The sequence below is a fragment of the Lathamus discolor genome, chromosome 6 (assembly GCF_037157495.1).
Source record: "Lathamus discolor isolate bLatDis1 chromosome 6, bLatDis1.hap1, whole genome shotgun sequence".
Lineage (NCBI taxonomy): Eukaryota > Metazoa > Chordata > Aves > Psittaciformes > Psittacidae > Lathamus > Lathamus discolor.
Genome location: NC_088889.1, coordinates 53,751,693 through 53,779,224, shown reverse-complemented (window position 1 = coordinate 53,779,224; position 27,532 = coordinate 53,751,693). Strand labels below are relative to the sequence as shown.

Sequence of the window (27,532 nt, the reverse complement as noted above, 5' to 3'; positions counted from 1 at the left end):
TCTGCTCTGCTCGTTTCATTTGCTCTTTGTCAGACATTGCATCTCCTGCATTTATTTTCATGGCTGTAATTCATATGGACCCCAAATTCCTAAAAGATCAAGTCCCCACCACTCCCAATAACTCACTTTTCAGAAACAGTGACATTTGTGTACCAGTGAGACTTGACTGCACAGCAGATGGAATCTGGTTGTGGGGCAGGCCCCTGACCAAAAGCATATGAAGGCAGACCAGTAACAACATCAGTTACCACTTCCTGATCCATTTCCCTTTCGACATTATATTTACACATTTTACATGCACAGAAAAAGGAGAAAACCTGAACACAAACATCAGTTTTCTTTGGGAAAGAGGCACAGAGCAGTAACCAGACATAGGGATGACTAGCTTCTGTATTTACTTTTATCCCAAGAGGCTCTCAGTAACCACAGAAATGGGTGTGATACAGGAACCTGAGAAAAACACAGACTAAAACACAACCATGAGCAACAGGTCAGGTGCTTAGCTTTTGTTTGATAACAGGCTGACAACTACTGTAAGGTATTTAAGATATTTTGTCTACAATACAATAAAAATGCTTAAACTTTTCCCAGTTTAACTTCCCGCGGTAAGTAGAACAAAACGTGCAGTTCTACACATGGGAATAACAGAAAGTCCCTGAGACACTGAATGAAATCACAGCTATTTTCAGCCTTTGCAGTCACATGAAGAAAGTAAATTTCAGTCAACAGCTCCATGACCTCTCATGGGCTCTCTATCCAGGGCAAAAACCCAAGACCAGACATGCTGTGCTTCACACACCCCGTGTATGAGATGATGTGTAGAGATCCCTACTTTACAGCTTTGCTTTGTATTTGGCAAACATTTCAAACAAAACTTTCCAACACAGTCATCTTTGCTTTATCAGTGGGATGTTAAACATAGCTGACCATGTTTTTAACTTTGGAAAAAGAAATCATCAATACTGATCAGAAACAGCAGCTGCAGAAGAAAGTCTTTAATGTGTCAGTGCTTTAAAAGGGTTCCCAGAGAAGTACAGAAAAGAGGAAAATGCTACCTTAATTCTGAACTGGGTCTTGGTCATACTGGGGGCAGCACCAGTTTTGTGGAAAAAAAAAAAAAATCTGCAACTGCAATATTTATCTTTGTAAAACACTGTGGAATGAAGTTAATAGGAAAAATCAACTTGCACTCGTAATACGTTCAAACAATTTTCAGATCACTTTTACCTACAGAATGTACAGCATGCAATTTCCTGAACAATTATAGTAGGTAAACTAACCATTTACACCTCTTGGAATTGTTTCCCTGTGTGTTAATACTGTTACAAAAAAGGTATTTTCCTTGAGCATTGCTGTCCTGTTGCACTATTCAGCAATATTTAAACCAGCTGCTGACTTCCATTTTTCCAGTGTAATGCACTTTACTGCAAAAGATGCTCTCACAAGACCTTACTAGAAATAGTTATCCCAGTATTAAAACACAGAGGTCTCTTGGGTCACACCCACTATTAGTTTTTAATATTGTTCCATGCTTAGATTTTACAATTGAGCCTGGAACTGATAGTTGAGCCTGGAATTAGATGTATAGGTAAAAAACATGAGACAATTATTTCCTTGTTATGCTCTGTTGGTTTCCAGCTTTTTCTGCCTCAAATACAGACATCTGTAACTACACTCATATCCACAGCCATCATTTCACTAATGAAAAAAAAAGTTTACAAATGCTAACATTTTGACTGATATTAGAATCATAATATTGCTATAAATGCTCATTTTTTTGTACCTGCACATGGAATAAGTCTCAGTGGCCAACTATGCCTTTTGATTGGCACATACCGATCTTGAGAGGCATTCCTATATTGATACCAGACTGGCTCCTGCTAGGGAGCAGCAATGCCAAATCCAGGTATGTTTGCTACACTGATTTAGCATAGTATGGGCAGCATGTGTGGGCATAATGCTGCCTGTAGATTTTGAAGTATGCTAATTTACCTACTATTTGAAAATGTTAAATTTTACATATTGAATATGAATTCATAATGAATATTTGTTACCACATTGGTTTAAAACTATTATTTGTCATATTAGTAGTAAATCACTAAAAAAAAATTCGATCCCATTTATTTCATAAAATAACTCCCAACAAAAGAAGCATGAATATCACAAACTGCTCAAGTTTTAATTTCTTCTGGCATATCCATCACATCAAACAAAAAGTAAAGCCATCCTCCATCCTCATAACAAAGAAAATACTTATGCTCTGAATTTTAAGTCTGAAGTTAACTCAAGATCCTCATAAATTTAACTTGTAAATTGCTAGAGAAAAGTGGGACATTTTTATTGTCTCCCCCCTCTGAAAAAAAAAAAAAAAGAAAAAAAAAAGTTTTTGCACTTAGTATTCTGCAAGGTGCCCAAAGTAAACAATGTTTAAAGTTAGTAAGTGGGGAGTTGCTTGTTGTTTTTACAGCATAGGAGCCCTGTACTTCTGAATCACTAAGCAGCTGGAGTCTGGTTTAATCACTTAACATCAATCAAGATATAAACCAGCAGTTGGAGACCAAGGAATGCAACATTCATCTGCAACACAAAAGAAATAGCTAAGCTATCTTAGCTTCTGCCTAGACAGTTTGTACACTAGGAAAAGTCAATACATTACTTTTACACTGTGTCAGTAACATAAAATAACCAAATAGTAATTTCACACCATACTTGAATTCATAACTGACAATTTGTAGTAAGTGACAAAAGATCATAAAAATATTATTTTATAAAAGGCTTGTAACCGTTAACGCAAAACATACTCATCCGGTACTGCCTTCTGGCAAACAGCAGCAGCAGTATATTGTAGCACTTCTCTCTTCAATAAATTAATAGTTAAAAGAAAAATGAGAGATTAAATTGCACACTCTAGGTTCCTGCCTGACTTTTTCACCTGTTCATTCTCCAAGCTTCTGAAATACAATTCTTTTATTGTGTGTTTGCCAATATTAAAAAACACAGCAATGTTGTATTCAACTCAATTGAGCACTACTGCCAGTCGTTCACAAGATCAAAGGAGATGATCTAATTATCCCTTCTGGTCTTCAGATCTATAGATGTAAACTACACACTGTATCTAATCTATGAAAAAAAGCAAACACCCACCACAGTACACAAGAACTTCTCCCTAAAGATAAAAGAAATGAGTAACCACATGGGACAGATGTCAGCCACATTACTTATTGCACTGTAGGAAGCAGCTCAGTTGCTATAGTGTTGAGGCGGAAATAAGACACTGTGAAGATCTGCCCAAGTCTTCAGCACATCTTAGGCAATCCTCTATAAAAACAAAGATTATAAATAACTGCCTCCATCATGGAAGACGCAATCAGGCAACTTTAGCCAACTCTTTAGCAGACATCGGACACAGAACACAGACACTGTTTGTGTGCTGGCATAGAATCATAGAATAGTCAGGGTTGGAAAGGACCTCAAGATCATCTAGTTCCAACCCCCCTGCCATGGGCAGGGACACCTCACACTAAACCATGTCACACAAGGCTTCATCCAACCTGGCCTTGAACACCGCCAGGGATGGAGCACTCACAACCTCCCTGGGCAACTGATTCCAGCGTCTCACCACCCTAACAGGAAAGAACTTCCTCCTTAGATCCAATTTAAACTCCCCCTGTTTAAGTTATAACCCGTTACCCCTTGTCCTGTCACTACAGTCCCTGACGAAGAGTCCCTCCCCAGCATCCCCATAGGCCCCCTTCAGATACTGGAAGGCTGCTATTAGGTCCCCACACAGCCTTCTCTTCTCCAGGCTGAACAGCCCCAACTTCCTCAGCCTGTTTTCATACGGGAGGTGCTCCAGTCCCCTGATCATCCTCGTGGCCCTCCTCTGGACTTGTTCCAGCAGTTCCATGTCCTTTTTATGTTGAGGACAGAACTGCACACAATACTCCAGGTGAGGTCTCACGAGAGCAGAGCAGAGGGGCAGGATCACCTCCTTCGACCTGCTGGTCACGCTCCTTTTGATGCAGCCCAGGATACGGTTGGCTTTCTGGGCTGCGAGCACACACTCCCGGCTCATGTTCATTTTCTCATCGACCAGCACCCCCAAGTCCTTCTCTGCAGGGCCACTCTGAATCTCTTCTTTGCCCAATCTGTAGCTGTGCCTGGGATTGCTCCGACCCAGGTGTAGGACCTTGCACTTGGCATGGTTGAACTTCCTAAGGCTGGCATCAGCCCACCTCACAAGCGTGTCAAGGTCCCTCTGGATGGCATCCCTTCCCTCCAGCATATCAATCGGACCACACAGCTTGGTGTCATCGGCAAACTTGCTGAGGGCGCACTCAATCCCACTGTCCATGTCAGCGACGAACAACAATCCCCAACAGAGAGATCTTCCGGTCTAGGCGTAGGATGACATTAAATGTATAGAGACAGACAGATGCAATAGCACTTGGAAAGAAGGTATCACATTTGTCTAAGCACAGCAGTGTCTACAGCATTCTTCAGGTGCGGAGCAGGCTTTACAGTGATTCTGTTTGTGTGTGTGTGTGTGTGTGTGTGTGTGTGTGTGTGTGTGTGTGTGTAGCTGCACACAAAAATGCATAACGCTGGTATTAACTGCTCATTGCTACAGTGGGAATGCCATACCTGTTCTGGCAGCGCTTCTAGCTGGTATCAATACCCATAAGCCAGAAATAAATTTCCTATAAAGTATGACAGATGTGCTAAGATATCCATTCGCCTTTCAACATTGAAGAGACTTATGTCCTGCTCTACTACAACCACCTAGTTCTTGCAGACAAGCTTTGTAGCCCCCTAAAACTGGGACTACGTAGCATATTGCTGATTCCTTATCTTAAATCACTTTGAGTCCTTTTAGGTTACGATACTGTGTTGATCGTTGTTTACTTTAAGGGATTAGATATATTTAAGATTAGATTGTCACAGCTCTTTTCCCCTCCCATGTAATCTGCAACAAGAAACCAGAGCGGGATGATGACACTGAAATCTCATTTACCACCATTCTGGAAGTTCTTCTGAAAACAGGAACTTTCCTGATTGCTTGTCAAACCAGCTTCAGGGTCACTTCCTGTCCTCTAGTGGCTCAAAGCAGCTAAATAGATGAGAAAAATCAGATGCCTGATATGTCCAAAGTTCTAAGGTCGCAGTCAATTTATAACGAAAGTACAGGATATAACAATGCTTTTTGATACCAAAAAGAGTAACTCTGGGAACCAGTCCTCCTCCTTTTAGCAAACTATTAAACCAGCTGAAATTGTAAGCAACATTCCTAAGTGAGTTTTATGACATCCCGAAACATGCAGAATGAAAACGGAACACTGCCCAGCATACAGCAAGCACTGAAGATCTTTCTGTTGCAAGTCAAGTAAGTGACTGGAATAACAGCACGTAAGAGTAACCAGTGATGTCTGAATGTTAAGCTCTGCTCTTAACATGTTATTACATACAGTTACTATCACTTCTGTTCTTCTAACATACCCTGTCATTACTGATAAAATGGACCCCATGCAAGTCACAGTTTAAATATTGTTAGCAGCATTTCAGAGAGAATTCTTGTGATGGCAGAAGTCAGGCATTACATTTGGCCACTCAAGAGTGAAAAAGAAATATTTGCTCAGGCTTCAGAGGGTCATTTTGGTATCGAAGAGGAGGATAAAAGCAGGAATCTTTTACAATATGAATTAGCAAATCAAAGCAAATAGGGATTCCACTCACTGAAAACCCAACAGAAAAGAGACAATTATAAAACACATTCGGCACTGTTTGTTCTAGGCCACGTGATTATATCTTATGCCAATGGATTATATGATGGTAATTAAAACATAGAACGCTCAATATAAATCTTAAAGAAAACAAAAATAAAACACTATTTCCAAGAAAAAACAGTGGTAACTGCAGCACCATGGACACTGCACTTGGTGTTTACCAGCACACTTTATTTTGATTATTTTAGTTATATGCCAAAGTGTTAGAAAGGCATTCATTTCAATCACTCAGAAAGATCCATCTGTTATCATTTCCTCTTAATCTGAAAACTATTGAAATGCACTAAATCGCTCTGCTTAATTATTACATCTATTGTGCTGTTTAACAAAGAAGGGGGTTATCTATTACAAGTTTAAAAAAAGTATTTAAGTACAGTATTTATATTTCAATTTCTGCAGTAAACTTACAATACATTTACACATACATTTCCCTAAAAAATTACTCTTACTAAAAAGCATATAGAAATACCAAACACCTATACATCAGAACTGGTTAAAGAAACCGCTGTCTAATAAGCTGAACCGCAAGAATGGAAATCTACAGAAACAGGACACAGGAACTTGGTTTTGACTCAGTAGCATTTCTGAAAGATTCAGAGGATGCAGAGCTCTTTTTAAACTTCTTTAAAGAGATAAGAAATATTTATCTAAAAATGTAGTAGAGAGTTCATTATTTTCTTCTCTCCTTTTTCAGCTCAACTTCACCCACTTCTTCTCCCTCCCATCTATATGCTTAGAAGCTTGATTAATTTCTTTTGCTACTTCAGCTAATGCCAAACGTGAAGATAAAAAAAGGTGCTGAAATTAAACAATTATACGAACACAGGGAAAGAACCTATTGGTAGCTGAGGTTTAGCTACAAGTAGCAACAATTTTCCAGTGCTTCAAAATGCAAACAGAAAAAAATACCGAAAAAAATGAAACAGGGAAGGGGTGGCAATACCAAATCCACTGATTAGAGAGAAAGAAACCAGTGGAAAGTCTAAAGGAGAGGTGTGGTATTGCTACAGCCCAGTTCCCTATTACACTTTTACGGCAGAACAGACTGTAACAAGCCACTGAAGAGCCAAGTCTTACCTCAAACAATACAGTGTAATGCATTCTTCAAACTGTTACAGTTAATTTTATAGGTGAGATTCATAATAGCTAATTACAGATTGCTCTGCTTGAATCTGCATCTTCTGCTTATTAGACTTCTCAAATAGAAGGAAAAATGCAGCCACACTTCCAAGCACTGCTATCTTATTCTGTATTTCTGCTTGCACCTGTTGCAATCTGTTTTTTTTCTATGACATTTTAATGACTTTCCTGCTTCAACATCAGGTCTGAAAGTGCTTCTATTATTATTTTTGTTCCCTCAAAGTGGCAGTGACAAATGATTAACTGGTACAGTAACCTTTTCTATGTGAAAGATTTCCTGCTTCTAATTCCACAGAAATAGGGCTACCTTTAGTAAAATATTTATTTCAAAACCAATTTCAAATACAGCTGGAAGTATGTCCTGCAAAAAAAAAAAAAAAAAACAACAACCACACCTGTATTTTTATAATTAGGCACGAACCCAGTCCTATTGCATTCAGTGGAAATATGCACCTACATTTACAAAAAGAGAACAGTTTTTGCATAAACAAGTTGGGCACTGACATTCAATTTAATGGGGACTTTAAAGCCTAAAGCTCATTGTCAAAAAGGCTGAAAGATGGCATTCTTTCTGTGGCCTAAGGCAAATTTAGCTTCATTCTTCTTAAGCATCAATGATGCCAAGTGTTTGCCTGTCAGTAACACAGTAGGTAACCTACACTCTTGCCAGATTTACACTACCTGTCAAAGGAAATATTTTTCATACTGTCAACTGAAAGTCATTTTCCAGTTGCATGTCTCGATTAGCTGTGTAATATTTACCTTGATATTTAGGACTTTCAAAACTTCATGTTTATTCTGGAATCAGCTTAACATTAAACCACAGAAAGATAATTCATATATTGCAATAAATATATAATAGTTCTATGAATCCCAAATCCAAGCATCTTGGATCGAGTGCTTTACATTATGCTTCCACTTCTGAAACTGTCTTCATGCTTCTGTTCCTTTGACAGAGTACAAACTACTTTTAAGACCCGAAACTAGAGATATTTGTGCTTAATTTGACTTCTTTTGGTTTCATAGCTGGTCCTGTATTTTTGTTAAAGTGTTTGTGTTTAGACTTGCATAGGTTGCTTATCTCCTTACCAACAAATCTGGAGCAATCATACCGTATATATGACGTCTTTAAGGAAATAAAATGTTTTGCAACTGGGGCCATCAGAACAAAAGAATTCATCCTAGATTCTCTCAGGCACAGCATAACTTTCAAGCCTGAATTAAACATACACACAGACATGGTTCTGAAATGACTAACCACTTTTACTACATAGAAAATTAGTATGTGGCTTTGCACAAAGATCTACCTAACGGACAATTCTAAATTCGATCCTTAATTCTATGCCCACATGTCTAGCATGCAGGTCCTACTAATATGTGTAACCAGATCTTAAATATTTGTTCCCTAGGACTTTGAAATGAAGAATGAAAAAGAAACTTTTGTCTAAGTAATTCAGGGAAATTGACTGGTCTTCACCATCCAGCAAAATGGCTACCCACTGAAACACACAACAGGAACTTGCTTTTCAACTGCCTGAAATGCAAGCAGAATGCACAATCTAGTAGGAAAACAAACCTCAATGCCAATACTACAGCTGACATCACAAAACAGAGGGTTTTCTCTAACGTTTTGCCAAACCCTTATATCCATGAGCTGGCATTGTTTCAGGCCTTTTAATAAACTCCATACAAAGAAAATGCACTGCTTCAAAGACACATTTCAATTAGTATTTTATCCAGTTTAACATTTAATCCAATTTATCCAGGTTTGAATGTAAAACTGAAGTCTTAAAGGAAACACAACTTTCATTTTCTTCCACCCTAGCAGAGACTCAATTTAAGCCATATATGGGGACATGATTTGTACTACTCCATCACTCATGACCTAGAGCAATCTAGGGAGATTTCAACAAAGGTTACAACTAAAAATTCAGGAAATAAAAGAGAAACATGTAAGTTACTAAAAGACGAGGATGTTAATATGGTAATGTTCTTCAACTGATACACATTACCTATAATCTAAGGTCTTCCACAAGTAGTTCATAGGAAAAAAAATCTCAGCAGCTACACAAGTTGGACTTTAAAGTGATAGAGCACCTTGTTATTTGAACTGTATCAATGGAAGTGATAATGAGAAATAACTAAATCATTCCCAAATCCAAAAAGGATACTGAAAACACCTAGCACTTCTTTCTCATAAAGCCTGCAATGTTGTGGTAAATTAAAGTTTTTAAAAAAAAAAGCTATGCAAAACAAACTTCTAAATCTGGTTTTGCAGCTCTGTTGTTCTTGTCTCAGGCTTAAGGAAATTTATTACTTCCTCCTCCTTCTGCTTGTACCACTAAGAAATCTTCCAGAATACAAGTCTCTAAATCTTCTGCCTACAACTGTATTACATTTAGGTGATTCAGCTGAAAACGCAAGTCCTTTTGTTTGGGGGCAGGGAAGACCCCCCTAAACCTACAAGAAAAAAAAAAAAAGTTCCTTCTAAAGTGGTTATAAAAGTACATTTGTGGTTCTCTGCTATCTATACTGGAGAGAAAGAAGGCCTGAAAATTGGCAGCAGGCATTTCTGCATGTTTTGTATCTCAGAAATACAAGTATACCAAGAATTTTCTTTTGTGGTTTCACTGAAGAAATCTTCAGATTTCTAAGACTAGGAGGTGAAAGAATTGTCTCATTCCTCTGCTAGAGGATGTGCTGTCACATACCTACTGTAGTAAATAATAAGCAATTGTCAGGAGTCTGAATTAAACAATGACAGAAATTATGTTTTCTAAAGCCATTTGAATAAAACTCATTTGTAATTCTCAATTTTTTTAGAATAATTTGAGAAACTGGTGATAACATTTTAGCATAAAAGATGTGGTAAACAACGAAGAATAAAATATATAGGCTTATTTCAGATCACTTTTGTATACCACAGAGCAGTAATAAAGATGAAAACAGATCTGATTTTCCAATGCAGATCATCACCTGACCATTAGAGAAGGTGCTGTTGAAATAAGAGTTATTTCACACGAGTAGTATTTTAAAATTTGCACTTTACAGCTATTCTACTGGAAAATGGTGGAGGGACTAATATAATTTTCAACAGGCAAGTACTCCCACACATTGTCTCCATGTGAAAATCTTGAGGCTATCAGCCACTAGCTGCCTTTAGCTAAAAACGAAAGCCTTGTCTCACAGCCAAGTGAACTTTTCTTTAGGTCAACATGAAGATTTACTGGCACTCAGAACAGTGTACACCAACTTCAAGGTAAAAAGTTTGACGCAAATATCTGAGATAGCCCTATCAGCTCCACATTTCAGCTCCTCCCACCTGAATTGGCTTCTCTTGTCTAAGTCAACTAATGCACAATTCAATAGCCTTGACTTACTGTGAGATGTGAGTTATTGGGGTCAACAGTGTCTCACCCTCCAGGTCAAGCTCATCGGCAAAACTGCTGGTCCTGATGAAGGGTCCTGTGTTCACATCTAAAAAAGTCGGGCTTTTTTTCACTGTGAGGAAACATAAGCAATAGCATTAGTTTTGTTCAAGAAAGGTCTATGCATCATTTGGATCTCTTTAATACTGTATGTTTTAAAACAATATTGAAAACAGAAGTTGCTACCAAAAAATATATATATTGCAGAGTTCATGAAAAGTAAAACTTTAACTCTTCTACCCAAATAATTTCAACTTCTGCTGAAGGCTGAAAATGAATATTTGTTTCTTTTTTGTTGTTGTTGTTCATACCCCTTATACACTACAATGTAGAGTATCTATACCACAGGCAGCTTCATGCATTAAAACTTACTGTACAATACTCAGCCATACCATGAAACACCACACTATGGCAATAGTGCATAAGTGCAAGTCAATGACAAGACCAGTTCCTGTTTATGTCAACTCTACTTCATGTTTTAGTTTATAATACCAGTTTCTGGGTGTAAGTATTATGGCTAAGATTAAGAAATCAGACCTACGTCAATAAAGGAGCCAAGGCATTTTCACAGTGAGCAGTCAGCTCCTGTCACACACTGTCTGAGTTGGTCTACTGGTTCCCAATCCCTCTCACACTTTAGCACAAGGATGCCTCATCTTTGAGCCCATACATGAAGCAAGTGTCAAGATACTCAGGTCACCAATAGGAGGTCCTTAGCATGAAGCCCATTTCAAAAAACTTCAGATATTGCAAATTTTAGGGGCAAAGTTACTTGTATACCAACACTTAACATGCACCCAGGAAATTAAGCAGAGTATTACAGATTTCAGTTTTTTAATTCAGGTTCTAGGATTCCACCAAGCTCTAACATTAAGAACCCTAAGTGCTTTTTCCAGCATGGTTCTAACTTTTCTGACAGAAACTACAAAATTTAACTATAAATAAATCACTAGGGTATTTATATATGTCTATATGTATTCATTCTCTTAATGAATTCATACTCTATATGAATTCTATAGGGAATAAAAAACCAAGGAAAATTATGTAGAAATCAGTGGTAAATTGTGACACCTCCACAGAAATGTTTAACTGGCTGGCTCTTTCACTGACATTGTAACAGCGTTGTAATTTATGAATTTACTGTATTAAATAAAATACTTTATATTATAACAGTAAAGAATGCCCTGCCCAAATGCAACACGAAAACTAAAAGGAGTGCCACAGAAATAGTTAACATAAAGGCAGCTGAATCTAGTAAGAATACAAGTGGGGATATCAGGAAAAAATTTTCTTTTCAAACGCAACCATTTTACTCAATAAGTAGATATCTGCATATAGCAGAAATGGTTTTGAACATTTATAAATAATCAGAAGAGAAAATGTTATATCATCACACACATGGCCATTTAAAATTACAATACTAAAGTCTGCTCCTAAGAAATTGTAATAGGAAAGGAAACCCTCTGAAATCACATTAAAAAATGAGAGACAAGTGCTAAGAGATAAAATTCTTAAAACCAGGAGCCACTTGCAGTACTTAAAAACAAGAATTCTACAGTAAGTTTTAGCAAATGTTAGCTTTCTTGTTTTCAGTTTTAATACCATATTATTTCATCACTTTGATGTAGCTTTCATCCAGGATATTGGCTGTGAAACAAGCAAAACAGTTCCAGGTTCAGATATGGAGCAAAATGTCTTGTCAAACAGACTCATCTCAGCTTTCACTAAAGTAATTTTCTGTTTTCATTTTTACAAGATACAAATGAAATTTTCCTAGTTTCTGGGAAACAAGAACTCACAGATTTTTCAGTTTTGCTGGTGACAAGTCAGAAAACGGCTGAACTTAAAACCATGTGAAGCGTTTGCTGAACACTCACTAAACTGCTTATGAGAGATACAATACACACAGTACACATGTGGAGTTGTAGAAATGGCTATTCTTGGATCATTCAAGACTCCCCTTTTCAGCTTCATGGGAGGGGATAGGAGGTGTGGCACCATGAAAAAGGAACAAGCCAACCCTGTACCTCAGACTATCTGAAAGTGCTGTTAATGAGAATAGAGTTGAAGCACTGCTTTATATGAGGCAAACATGGTATCTCCCTCCCTCTTTTTATTTCTAACAAGAATGTAACTATGATCAGTCTGTTCTGCTGACCAGTACAGCCTTCTGCTCTTTATGCTCTCATTCTTTAATCTATGTTGCTGCTTCCAACACGAAGGAGGAACCACTCCAAACCACAACCATGCAACCTGCTTAGACAGAGAGAAATGAGGGACCAGGAAAAGAACATGGCATAAATGAGAGCTCCTGTCACAAAGTGCCTTGAGACAAGGCTCAAGCAGAGCACCAGGGAGCACATGCTGTTGCAGCGTATTTTTTTAATTTATAAAAATTAATTCATAGCTACTGGAATTTGGAGGAGTTTCTCACAGAACAGTGTCTAAAAAAAAAAAAAGACACAACACTAGATTTCTAAATAAGCAGGCTAAAGGAATAAAAAAAGGAAGTTTTAGGAACTCACTTTCAATGCATAATAATGAGTGAATATAAAACAGGAAACAGGTGTCGCAAGGGATATTTACTGTAATTCAGGGGTCTCCAAGCTTTATTTTCTCAATTTCTGATGGATAGCAGCAGCAGCTATGCTAACAGGCACAACTATCCATGTGATAATGTTGAGCCAAGTCCTACTCTGAAAAGGCAGAAAATACACTCCCCGCAATAAGAACCCCTGCTTTAGAACAGAAATTCTGAACTTTCAGAAACATGCAAGGTGAGGTTGGACAGGGCTCTGAGAAACCTGAGTTGTCCTTGCTGATTGCAGGAGGGTTGGACTAGATGACCTTTAAAAGGTCCCTTCCAACCTAAACTATTCGTTGATTCTATGAACTTTGAATGAAGGATTATAAACACAATAACAACAAATTACTGATGGGTTTTCTATACTACCAACACAACAATTTTATATACAATATGACATGTATGCAGATGCTTTTCTGGTAATGGCATATTTGACTGGTAGGACAGAAAATATTTTACACTTCCTTTTTTGCAAGCACAGACAAAGTTAAACACTTTACAGCACTTTTCATAGAAAATCTGAGTTTCAATTAGTGCATTTAGAAAATACCTCTGTTCTACAGAAAACTTCTCTATTTCATGTAATCATTTGCACTTTACAACCCGAGCAACTTTCCAAACTCAAAATACTACTGACAGGCCTTCTTTCTTTAAAAATCATCTCTATAATTTTCTGTGCCACACCAGACAACTGCAGACAAAGAATTGCAAGGATTTAGTAATTAACAAAGGTGACAGAGCAATGAAATACTATGAGCTTTACCTGGAGAGGAAGGAGCACTGGAAGACTGCTGGTCTGCGGAAAAGGATGGCCAGGAGCGCTGACAATCTGAGTTAGAGTAAAGACGCACATAAAATAGAGGTGGAGGGGTGGGGGGAGAAAAAAGCTCCAGGTAGGCAGCCGAGGAGATGCAGACATGCCTAAAATATAGTATGCTGTACCTGATATCTTTAAACACAAAATAAAAAAAATACTGTGGAAAAAAAGGTTGTATGAAACTATTTTAGTGTTCATTACACCTTAGCAAAACATGAAAATCACTACTAGGGGAATCAACACATTCTTCATGACAGTGTCACCTGCTGCAAGATATTTCTCCCTACATGCAAGCTGCATTTTGAGAAAGGTAATCTGTATGTTTGTCCCTTCCTTCTTGACTTTAGTGTTTCCTCTAGCATCACCCTTTCCAAAGTATACAACCTTATACAAGTCAGACCCCTCTTGCTCTGGTTCATACCATTCATGGTGTAGCCAGCTTTCAGTCAGATTTTGGTACTACCAGGTGGTGAGACCAGTACTGCCACTCCATGTTTTGAGCTGCCTGATGCATCCCAGAGAGCATTTGAAGCTGCTCGCTTGAACCATCTAAGCCAAGTGACTGCCTCAAGCTGAATTTCTTGTGGGAAAAGTTTCAGGCAAGCAAGAGGAGTCAATGATGACAAAGAGACTCAGCAAAACATAACGTTCATGCTATGCTTAGTTCTTTGGAATAGCATTATCCTTTTAATAACTATTTCATTATTAAATGCCTTTGGATTCACACACTGGGACAATATTTCTTGAAGTCACTGTGAGAACAGTGTTAGGTAACCCTCTGAGGTCCACTGAGCTCATGCTGCCTGGCTAGGAAATTGAAACTGAACCTATGGTGGCTGGCAAAGCTCCTCTGATATTTCCCTCAGATGAAAGAATTTCTTGTTCATATAAAATAGGTGATTTCAGCAGCTCTTGCTGCTCTTCTGAGCTTGATCCCCAATGGAGACACACAACTTGAAATACAGGAGAAAAGTGGAATTGGAAAATTGGTAAATCAAGATTTGGTATGGGGTAGTCAAGGAGATTCGGTTTGTTTTCTGCTATTTTACCACCTTGATTGCGCCTGTGTTCCACATGGGTTCTGAGGACAAAAACTGAACCTTGTATTTTCAGACAATTTAATCCAAGCCTGAGCATCCTTGCAGTCTATCGCTGAAAAGAAGCCTCCATTGTCTTTAATGGATGACAAGTAAGAGAACTTACAGGTGGCTCACAGCACCCTCACTAAATCAGAGGGGTTTTGCCCAGGCCTAGCTCTAATCCTACAGTCTTTGGGGAACACTCAATTGTTAAGAAAGTGCCTAAGCAAGCACATTAGAAACGTCACAGGACTACATGGCTGCTTAAATGATCCCAGAATCCAGACAAACAGTAAAATAAATTATTTAATTTATGGGTCCCCATCTGTTCACAAATAGCTACAGCACATTTTTATAGGAACAGATGTGTGTACTCCAGAATGCTCAATATTGGAGGTTAAATCCGGAAATTTTTCCACCCCAATCTATTTGCTTAGAAATTTATTCTCAGCTATATGCTCAGACAATTTAACTACTGGATGAATTATAATTTATTTATATGTAGATTATCTTTTTCTATTGGTAATATATACACAAGCAACTTTTCTTAATTAAAAAAAGAAAGAAACAGATCATCTACTTATGTAAATGAGTGTTCACTTTTCTCTTTGTAATGGAACTGTGGGTGCAATTGTGATAACAAATGTGAGAATGTACATTTTTGGCTGTCTAGATCTCCTTGGCTGCAAAAGATTTCTTAGAAACTATATGGCACTAGACACACATGAAAAGCATAGCAAACATTACATTGTTATAAGCTGGCATGCCACACGTAAAATTATTTTCCTCAACTTACCAAGCAATTTTAACATTCCTGTTTGTCCTGTATACTTGTAAACATTTAGAGAGAGCAGAATACAGATGAAAAAGAAAAAAGATAAGTGTCAGAAGAAATTAGAGAAAATCCTTTCATTGAAAGCTATCCAGCTGATTTTTTAAGTGGCAATAGTAGGTTGCCTGCAAATCATATCAACTTAGAAACTTAGCGATAAAAGGTGGAACTCTACAAATCTAAACAGTTGTACAATTCATTGACTGGATTGTTTTGAAGGAAGATATCTGTAGTGAAAGTCTGAGAAACAGACCAAACTTAGTACTTGTCCACCTTTTAACTGCTATGTAATTTCTACCAACAGATGCAATTAACAATCATTCCTAAACAGAGGCCAAGAAAGAGTGGAGAAGCATGGGTGTTACAAAACATGACAAGACAGAAGCATATGGAAAAAAGAATATCAAAGATGATACTCTCTGGTTGAATTAAAAGATGCCTGGTGCTAGCCCACATTGCTATCTTATTTTAAAAGACATTAAGCTTAATCAGGTCAGCCAAAATTTTGAGGAGAAAAAGCATAAGTACTTAAGGTATCAATAATCAGTAAAACACACCCTAAAAATTAAAGCTCATTCTTGCTGCCAAAATTTGAGCAATACATAGTAGAACTTCTAATAAAAGTACATTTGTAAAAAAGCCACATTGTAAATTCAGAGTTATTTTGGAAGTTCATTACAGCTAAATTAACTATAACTAAGCCATTAATTGAAAGGTGACTATCAAAGTTCTTTCTTCCTTTCCCTAATACTATACCCTTTTGTACAGCGTCAGTTAATATAGGTGGATCCACATTTATCCTAAGTATTTCTAACTTCAAAATTTGATTCACAGCCTACTCCACTGACCAGATGGCAGGAGCACATGATGGTTTCATGTAGCAGACTGTTCAGTGCAGCCAAGACATGTCAATCCCTTTTGGTTGAGGTACAAGCACAATAGTAACACATCTCAGTAAATTTCATGTGGAAAAGCTGTCAGCTAATCCCTGTTGTTTCAGACAACTGCAGAATTGGTGAATGTATGCACCAGCCTTAGAGACAGTAGCTCTTCTGGCAAGTAAAAATGACAATTTTAGTTTGTCTGCAGTGGAGTATGCTCATTAAAGGAATGGTTGAATCTTATCCAGACAAGATAGCAACCAAAGTCCAAAATAAAAGTGCTCGTGCTTTAGAATGATGAGTGAATTCTGTCCTCATTCTTTCTCCTCCAGAAATTAAAGAGGATCTCTGTGTAAATCACTAATAGAAGGCATTACAGATACTGACATTTTATAACGGACATTCTTACCAGAATTTTCATATGGTTCAAAACTGAAATCGGGTTTCCTGTCCTCCGTCACGTGGTCATAAGTTATGTGTGGAACAGTTAATGTCCTATCTGGAGAAGAAGGCCCATTGTCTTTGTCTAATTTAAATTTCTTCCTTTTAACCTAAAAACACACATAAACTAGATTACCCAAGCCAAGACAAATTTAGATGTCTCTTCAGCAATGTCTTCAATAATAATGCAGTCCCCAGTGAACTGTAACCAGACAAAAGAGTGCCTGATGAATTGCATTTTCATGATGGTATACCACACATTTCTCAGCAAGATTGACCCCATCCTACCAAAACTGGCTAATCATTAGAGTTTTGCACATTATCGCTAGCAAATCCCTTGCCTGCAGAAAAACAATCTGCTAGCTCTGTGACTGTTTATCTAAATCAAATTATTCTAGTATATCTTTACCATTTTATGGGTGTAATAAATTATACCTTCAACAAAAAGCAAAGAGATATATTGCTACTGAGCTTATATGAGCCTGGGATTCTAGGGAAGATTTTCGCACACCATCCACTCCTTCAAACCTGAGACTACTTTGCAATACTCTTACAACAGCGAGGATGAAGTATTACATAATCTAAAGATTCTGACAAATGCATTTTGTTGCTGTTCTTTAAACAAAAATAAAAAATAGACCTTGAATTATGGAATCGGTTCATACGAAAATATTATCTTACATAGGCACAAGATGTCTTTACCATAGAAGCTTAGAAAACCACAAAATCAATACTCAAGAGAAGCAGCAGCTGGGGTTTTTTTTTTGTTGTTCTGCGGTTTTGGGGTTGAGATTTTTTTGATTTTTTCGTTGTTGGTTTGGTTTGGGGTTTTTTTTGTTGGTGGTGGTTTTGGGGTTTGTTTTGGGGTTTTTTTGTTTGGTTGGCTGGTTGGGTTTTTTTTTGTTCTTTTAACCAATTAAGAGTTACTGTTTTGCAAACAGTAGCAACAATAAGTTACTGATTGATGTGCTTGAGTTAGGTTATTATTGCTCTTCTCCAAACCCACAGATCCATTAAAAAGTCAACCTTGAGAACTGAAGGAAATTAAGTTATAGTTTAAAATGTTTGTATACTGAAAATCTCAAAACTGAAATGAAAATAAATCTTTGAAATCAAGTAATAATCTGTAACACAAACACAACATAGCCTCTAGAGAGTAAATAAATTCAAGCTAATTAAGAAGTTTTAAATTACTATAATAGGAAATGTTAGTTACTGGTACCATCACTGATTTCTTCGGTTTTGGACTGGGTGACAGCAAATGATAATTTCTGGCAGGTTTTCTAATATATATTTTCCATGTAGAAGAGTCTGGGTTTTCTGCTGCGTAGCATCGCCATGCAGTCTAGAACAAAAGTTTTAAGCAACAAAACAATGAATGCAATCAGATTTGTAGCTCTCTGTACTACAAAGTAACTTCCAAGTAGCATGTTAGTAATTTTTATTTAATAGTATTCTTGAATTTCCCCACTGGAAACATGAACTCAGCATGGTTTAAAATCTTTATTTAGTAAACAGAAATCACATAGTTGGAACTGGGCAAGCCAGAAGGAAGGTCAGTCTTTCTAAGTGCAACTTTTGTTCACATTAGCAACAAGTAACAAGAGAGAATTCCAGACTGCACTCAAAAGATGGGGGTTGAATTTCTTGCACAGCCCAAGTTTCCCTCTCTCACTTTGAGCATTTTGCCTACTGCAGCCTGTATTTCAGGCTTCTACTCAGAAAACAAAAATAATTCTTCTCTGACTCACAGAACACTATCAGAAAAAAAAAGCCGTTGTGACATGGTCAGTAGGGCTATATTCATAAAGGCTATATATAAGATTGAGAGCATGAGGGAAGATCAGCAATGGTTAACCAGGAGCTAAAACCCCAAACCAACTGTTGCTTCCATCAACCACCAATGATTAAAGTACTATGTTCTAAGACAAAAAGGAGGAAAAACAGCACTGGGAAACAAGCTCAATCAGGGACAAAACATGACTGCATTCTCTCTTAAATGCATAAATATATCATAGTTGGTTAATAATCACTTACACACTACATGAAAAAAGGACATATAAACATACACAAATTTAAAGTGGCAAAGTCCAGAAAACACAAGATGAAAAAAACCAGAGCAAGGCAGAATGACAGACAAAAACAGAAGCAGTTGGAAAGTAAAGGATCAGATAGTCACCATGTAATTCCCATCATGGTTAGTAATATACTAAAGAAACAACTGTCTTCCAGAAGAAAAACAGAAGGAATACAGAAAAAAAATAAAAAATAAAAAATATATCACTCATTTCAGCTGCTGTTTTGTACTTACTTCATAAACCTTTTGGCTTAAAAATAATCTTTTTGTAAGTTATTTGCAGAGCACTTATTAAATTGGGCCTTTAGAAGTCTGAGACTAATTACCATTATTGAGAACAGGTAGTCAGCAACTCATTGCCTATCCTCCACTCCTTCTCAACATTTCTGACGGAGCCAAGTACAACAATCTGGACATGAAGTCTCTGGCTTCCCATATTTTGGGGTTCATTTCTCAAAAGAATCAGTGGGAACACTAAAAATTTATTCTTTGCAAACCCGTACCTTTTTTCTGACCATGCAATCCAAACGAAACACACTGTGTCTTGAAAATTCTTGGCTAATTTCTGCCTATAACCAGAGCCCTAAATTTAAACCTTTTTCACATTAACTCTGGGACTGTTTAGTTTCAAGCATAAACTTTACAGTTAGCTACTGTTTCCATAAAGAGCCTGACCTAGAAATCCACATTCACTCATGAAGCTAGAGAAATAAGAGAACGCAAAAATGATGCGGCTTAGATGCACATCTAGATTTCTTTTAAATTTGATCCCTGTGCTTCTAAAGCTACAGGCAGACAGTGAATAAGGGAAGAAAAGCTGAGAAAACTTAGAATGAAACAATATTAATACTTCCCCAGGGTGAAATGCTGGCTCCACTGAAGTAAAGGATAAAATCTCATTGACCTTTCTGATGCAACTGTATTTTTAACAGAGGGGATCAAAATTTTTCTGCCTGTATCCTACAAGAAAAGACTGATTTTGCTGAACTCCAGTTGTTCTCAGCCACGTACCCTGGAGGTGAAAAGTTCATACAAGATCTTCCCGTTTAACATTCTGACTTAATTCTCCTAAATTTGAGATTTTTAAGAATTTATTTGTCCCATGGAAAATGAAGATTATCTGACTTTTCATAAGGAATTATGTATTTTTTAAAAGTACAAATTCATGTGAAGCCTCCTCTGTTTTTCACTACGGCAAGCATAGTATTTCCATAACATTTTCTCCAGGTAAATTGTTCAAGAACTACGAGATAGGCTTCAGTTTTGATTTTAAACAGTTTGCACTGATTTGGGAGTGAATTTTTCTGCTCTATAGTTCACATTAAAGGTGGGATTTCCAAAACCATTTAAAAGACTTGCATCTGTAACTCGTGTTCAATTTCTAGCGGGAATCAGGCATGAAAATACTGCCAACAGTTTCGGAAAAAAAAACCCAAACAACTATAAATGGAAATATATTATAGTAATCAAAATGCAAGAAGTCAGTACCTGTATGAGAGAGGCAGCAGCTGGAATTTGACGGTTGAAATGCTTCTGTCTTTGTTTCTGTTGTACCTTTAGGGCAAAGCCTGAACCAAGAATTCCCTGTGGGAAGAAGGAAAACACATATCTAATTCTGTTTCAAGGGGAGGGGAGAAAAACACACATAATCTTACCAAATTATGTCGCATTAATAAAATTCAGCATCATAAAACCCAAATAATTATTTAGAGGAAATGACTTAATGCTGTTAAGTTTTTAGACTGAGTTAGTATTACTTGTTGAAACAAACTATGAATGCTGTCATGCCCTGATCCGAAGCCTACTTAAGTCAACCAGACTCAAATACTAAAGAGTGAGCAGAAATGATACTTCATACCCTCTAAAAGCCTTATAAATGCTTGTCCAGGGGAATGAAAGAATAAGGAGAAATATTAACTGATGTGCCTAACTTCATTTTTATGAAAAATAAATCTTTGGCATGGCACGGTTCAGGTCACAAGAAAGACCTTTAACTGTAGTATGGTAATTTCTATTTCCATGCTAAGCCATGCTGGGAGAAGAGGACAAAGAAGAGGAAAAGAACTATTACAAAATAATGGTCAGGACTTCAGGGAGTTCAACACAAGCTATCTAATTCACTGTCAGGACAAGGGACATGGACTAATGGCACTGGACAGTGTACAACCCAAAACACCCGCCAAACACAGTACAAATATTAAGTCCAAAATTGAGTCTAGTAGTGCGAGTCATTTATGTAGTCATTTGCATAGCTATAGACATATTTAACAGAGGTTTGATAAAACAGATAAAAATAAGATCTATAAATCAGCTTACATGACTACACCTACCCAACAAAAGCAGAATTCATTCTTTACATATGGTAGTCAAGGTGTCAGAGCAGTGATCTTGGCTCAACCTCTAAGAACTGTATTAGTCAAGTGTTTTGAAAGGAACAGGAAAGGCCCTTCCTATTATGTTTATTTAGTAAAGATCAAAGAGCTAATGTTGCTCTAAGATCACGTGTTTGGGAAATGAAGGATCTTTGCTAAATCAAGAACCCATGCCAGTTGTGTTTGGCCACAACAATTACTTTAGCCCGCTCCTTGTATTTAAAAGGGCAACAAGGCAGCATGCAATAATTACCCCCTATCAACTATTAACTGCTAGAGCTTCAAACCCTAAATTTCCCTTTGGGCCTACTCACAAGAACAATTTAATTCAGTAATAATATCACACTGATAAAAGGGTGTTTGTTGTTGTTTCACTTCTATAAATGACTAGGGAAATCTGATAGGTAAACATAAAAGTTTCGCTGTGAAGGTGGGGCTGCTACACCTTATTTATGAAACATCTTTACTGGCACCCAAGTCTGAAGGGAAAAAAATAAAAATCAAACAAAACAAACTAAACCAACCAAACAAACAAAGCCAAACACAAAAAAAACCCACAACTCTTTGGTCAAAATGGGATCTTTCAGCATTTTTCTTACAGATCATTTCATTTACCAGATATTTCTTCTAAACAAGGAATAAATGTGATAGAGATTACAATGAGGAGGGGGAATGAATATGCTTTAAAGGCAAACTTATGTTGGAGAGTCTAAAAATTAACACTTAATTATACTCCTCCGCAAAATGTTGTGTGCATCTAAAGTAACTGACTAATTTTAAAAAGCCAACAAAGTTTAAATTGCTACCAGTTCATGTTGCGAAGAATTTTTGTGACCACACTGGCATAAAAATATTCTTCTCATCCATCCTGTATTTAACCCCACCACTTCCCTGCCACAACTACACAAGCCTCTGCTAACACAATTGTTCATGACACTGAACTGAAATGCTTGTTGGAAAATGAACATTTTAACAGCACTGTTCGGGTTGTGCAAAAAAATGAACAGCACAATTCAGGGGTATTGCTAAATTGGAGGGTGGAGTGGCAGGGGTGGAGACACCAAAAACACAACAAAACACCACAGAGAAACCCCAGTCCCAAACCCTTAACTACCCTTGGCACTGAACATTTCAGTTTTTAAACCACAGTCCAGGTTTCACTGATTTTGAATTTACCCTTGGTACTCAAATGCCTCATTTCTTGTTAGAAACTACTTCGGAACTTGTTCTCAGTGCAAAGTGCTATAACACCTTTAAAATCTCAGCCCTAGGTCACTTTTGAAAATAGGACTTTGGCAGTGGACAGATGCTACTCTGCATCAGAGAGCTGCATCAGTGTCCCTGGTTATTTACTGTTGTCTCTCTGACAGTGACACCTTTCCAGCAGCTTTGCTAGAAGAAGGATGTGGATGAGAACTCTGCAGTTCACCCTGAACCTAATCAGTTGAATAAACTATGAGTGAATGCCTTAAAAAGCCAAAACACCACTAAGTTGCTGAGTCCAGAAATAATTAGCATGAGAAATAATTTCCACATCTTTCACTTCTGGGATGGGCAGAAAAAAGTAATCTGAATTAAACATCTCTTTCTCAAGTGTATACCAAATCTAGTGATGCATACAATAAACACTGTATAACAATAACAAAATTTCCTCTGACAACTAATAAGTCAACATCAAATTGCCAGCAAAAGCACAAGATAACCTACCGCAGGCAGTGCAAAAAATGAAATTGCAAATACTGAAAAACAAGATGCAATGGTCTTTCCGATCCAAGTCTGAGGCACTTTATCCCCATAGCCAATAGTTGTAACAGTCACCTGTAAAGAGAAATACATAAAGCATTACAGCAAGTACTAATATGGCAAATTTGGGTTGTTGTTCTTTCTTCCTTTTTTATTTATTTTAAAGAAACATTAACTGCATTCCCAACTCTTCTAATGACAGGCTGTGTGACATTAATGAACGTAAATCTCCCCTTCAGGTTTATGACCCCACCTACAATAGATGGAAAAAGGTACAGGAAACTGAATTACAATAAAATACATTTTTAAAATCTTGTAAAGTGAACCCATTAATTTAAGTCTTCACAGCTGAGCCAACTTTACAGCATATGAAGTTACTAGGATATGGGTTGCCTGCCCGTGTCATACACTTTCTTTAGGGGACACCGCCAACAGTTCTGAATTACTGATTTTCTTTAAGGGCAGGAGATATTTGCCGAGAGCATTCCAGGGCTTTTGCACAGAAAAAGCACATAAATACTCTAACCACCGACTGGGGTCAGACACAAAGTACTTCAGAGAATAATACTGGTATAAATAGAAAGAGAAGCTGAAAAATTTCCATGCAGTAAAGATCCAGAAAACATAGTCTAATGAATTACTAATTCATGTAATACATAGAGAGTAAGAACAGATAATTTAATGCACACATGCAGGAAACATCTGTTGAGTCTGGGTTTCAAAACACTGAAACAAAGATTACCACCACAGTGATGTAGCATAACAAGGCTTAATAAGTCATTATTTGCATGAGCTCAAAGAAAGAATGGATTTGTTTGAAGTAGAAGGATACATTTGGCATCTGCAAGCAATTTAAATTCACCTATGACACAAGCTATTTCCGAATTTGGAAATTAGAGAGATTTTATCTGTAACTTTGAACAGTCTAACCAGATCAGAGCATGTGAAACCACATGAAGTCCTCAAGCAGTTGAAGCACACCTCAATTGCTGGCAGTCCATTTTTTTTTCTGAAAGCATGGTCTTCAGCTGCCCAGGACACAGAGGATGTTAGTCCCAGATGGTAACAGACACAGGCTATCCCCACCTTGTCCTGCAGTTGCTCCTAGTTCACCTGTCTGATGTAATGCATACAACCCAGCAACTGCAGAAATGCAGGCAATGCCCAGGACAGCATCTCTAGGGGAGGAGAGAAGGGAGGGGCAGAGTTATAGAGGCAAGATGTATGTTAAGGCGATGAAGGGACAGAGAACCTGAGTTTGGGGATATAAAAGGTTATGACAAGTGCTTCAGTAAAAGTGTGACTGTTGACTGCTTTAATAACTGTCCAATCCTAGTACAACATGAGATACCAAACAGAAATCATGTGGATGTAATTTCTGACTTGAGCTATAGCTCAGAAATACATAAAGTAAGCCATCCATACTCAAACTGTCCACCTTCTAAACAACATCATTACATGTCTGTTAAACACACGACAAAGCACTCACTAGCTGCTTGAGGTGGTAATGTGAAAAGTTTATTGCAAGCAGCTGATATGCAAAATATTCAAGTATTAGCATTTAATTTTTTAGCACAAGTTTTTAAGACGTGGCTTATTTTCAAAACTGTTTCATATCCTACAAAAGTATTTTAAGAATTAGTAAAGCAAGGTAAGTACCCAAGTACCATTTTGCCTGTATTCCTGAAACTGTTGTTGAAATACCATCCTAATTCAGGGCCTGATAAGGAACTGAAGGGATAACATTACCTCTTACCTCCATAAGAGGATCAACTAAAAAAAAAAAAAAAAAAAATCCTACATTCAAATTAAAATTTCCTGTTAAAAAAAATGTAGTATATAACCATAGGAAAAGTAATGGCCTCTGATATCTTCTTACCAAAAATATTACGAGAGAAGATAGTGGTTTATGCCTCAATTTTTGAAAATTTTTACAAATGCTTGTCACTGACAAACTTTATCAACTATTCTGTGTTAAAATCTTAACATCATGTCAAAATACATACATTAAGTAGAAACATGAAAAGAAATAGGTGCTTTTTAGCTGACTGAATTATAACGAAAGAAAAATTCATATGCAACTAAGAAGTATTTGTCTCCCCTTTCCCATCACCCCCCTACCCATCATTTCTCAATTGGTCTATATGAAGTGCCAGTGACACAAGGAAAGTGTTCCCTGTTCTGTTTGTTTAGAATTTTCTTAATAAATTATTTTAGAATTTGGGTTCCAAATCAAAGTGTGCACTTAAGTTAACAGTTTTCTCTGCCCTCATAACTCTAATCAACAAATGCATTGTATCCTAAAATTACATTTTCTTTTTTCCCCAAGATGTATGCTGTTGAAACCTTACATGCCGAGTTTCTGCCCTAAAGGAATTTTTACAGTCAGATGATTATAACCCCCTAAAGAGTACAATACTAATTTTACAGTTGTAAAATACGATCTTATAATGGAAACACTGACTCAAGTTCTACTCTAGCATAGTAAATATGTTAGCATAATGAAATTAAATTTATACAAGAGCTCACACACTAATTTTTCATTGAAAAGTCACATGTAAAACTAATTGTTTTAATTAGGAACAAAATCATATTCATCCATTCACTATTTCAGAACTTTGATCTGATACACATCACCACAGGCTTTGGTATGAAGACTAATCTTGTTCCTATTATATATGCATCAATAGTCTGAAGGAGGAAATATGAAGCAAAAATCTACACAGCAAGTTAAAAACAGTAATGTTTGTCAGCACTGAATAGGGAGGGGCTTTGATTCAAGGCTAAAACAAGACAGCAATCTAATCAGGCGAGTAACAATGCTCTGTTAACAAAATCCTTGCTGTGTGCCTTGCAAAAATGTAGATAGTTAAACATGTACAAAATACAAGAATGCATGGCTCAGAGGCATTAAAAAGGCAGGACTGGGGGAGCAAACACAAGCTAAAAGATTTAAAAAGCCAAGCATATAAGCCAAGCTTATAGAAAATACCTTAGCTACTTTGTTTCTAAATTTGCAGCACTGCAATGTCAACATCAATTGCACTATGTATTGTTTTGCATATCAAATAACACTCAGAATTTTCTGACCCACTCACAACACCCATCCTGATTAAATCAAGTAATAATAAGAATATCAGCAACATCAACCTATTCCTTGACTTCTTTGTAACTGAGGTATAGAAAATTGCCAGATGGTTGGAATACTCTCCTGTACACCTATATGTAATGAACACATTACAAGCCTTACTGCTCGACATCTTACTCAGTAGCTGCATTCATGCAAGCTGAATACAAAGTGAATTTTTTCCAAGTTGATGAAATCCATGTAGCACAAGTGCAAACGGATTAGACACGACTTTATTTTACTGTGAAGTAAGCAATCTGTATAAAGCAAAAACAAAAAAAACCAACCAAACAAACAAACAAAAAAAAAAAAAAAAACCACAAATAACCCCTAGTGTGATCTTTTGGTATTCATTTCCAAAATGACAGTATTTTTCTTCCTTGTGCATATAAACATGCTAGCAATAAGAACTGACTCACAAGACAGAAATTCCACTTTCTGCTCCCAATCATCTCTCTGTACATTGCAGCACTCTGAAAAGATTCAAGTTACATCCTTCAGATGAACAGCTAAAGAAACTGCATTATACAGGACACAAATGTTTTGAAACACTGAAATTAAAATCGTAATCCAAAGCTGAAGAAAGGATTTCCTGGTCACTACTATTACAAACATTTAAAGGGGATATTTGGATTCTTTTTCTACTTAAAAATTCAGTCACTTCATACAGATATCATTGCAGGCTCAAACCACCATTCTCAATGCAACTGAGTACATAACTAAGACACAACTACATCTGAAGGACACTGAAACACTTCTAATAACTTAGGATACAAAATGAAATGGAACTACACATCCAATTGCAAAACCAACAGAGTATGTTTTCAATGTCATGTCTCATAAATTATAGATCCTTTTAATGCTACTTAGCCATAATTCTCAAATCTTAGTTTAATACTCCCTCAAGGTGTCATTTTCAGCCATCAGTTCGGACCAAATTACTGGCCACGCTAAATCATCTGAAAATGAACTGGCGTTCCCCTTACTGTTCCTGTTGGGATGTTCTGCCAGAACCTCATGCTTCTGATGGTACCAGACATTCTTGTAAGCTCCCGTCTTCATTTCAGAAAGATGGGTTTCCAGCCTTGTTTATCTGTTCCATCGTTTCATGGCTCAATTTATCCCTCTCCCCTCTTCTGTTGCCTCACTCCTACAGTACACACACCTTCAACATAGCTCACTCCAAAGGCTGCTGAATCCCTCTCTCGGTATGTTTCGCCTTACAAAT

At 37.1% G+C, this 27,532-nt stretch overlaps 1 protein-coding gene across 6 annotated transcripts in view; it reads right to left on the bottom strand.

The window, feature by feature from the left end:
* Nucleotides 1-27,532, bottom strand: part of KCNQ1 (potassium voltage-gated channel subfamily Q member 1) — a 358,327-nt gene that overhangs the window by 240,372 nt on the left and 90,423 nt on the right. For 3 of the 6 annotated variants that reach the window (XM_065682779.1, XM_065682783.1, XM_065682784.1), the window contains exons 7-13: nt 23,142-23,252; nt 20,551-20,646; nt 18,208-18,330; nt 16,954-17,095; nt 15,628-15,654; nt 13,699-13,764; nt 10,304-10,424 (exon numbers count right to left, since the gene is read on the bottom strand). In XM_065682779.1, the coding sequence (XP_065538851.1) occupies nt 10,304-10,424; nt 13,699-13,764; nt 15,628-15,654; nt 16,954-17,095; nt 18,208-18,330; nt 20,551-20,646; nt 23,142-23,252 (686 nt within the window). Of the gene's footprint in view, nt 1-8,974; nt 9,384-10,303; nt 10,425-13,698; nt 13,765-15,627; nt 15,655-16,953; nt 17,096-18,207; nt 18,331-20,550; nt 20,647-23,141; nt 23,253-27,532 lie in introns of those variants that run through there. The other 3 variants (XM_065682782.1, XM_065682780.1, XM_065682781.1) reach the window with 3 other exon arrangements.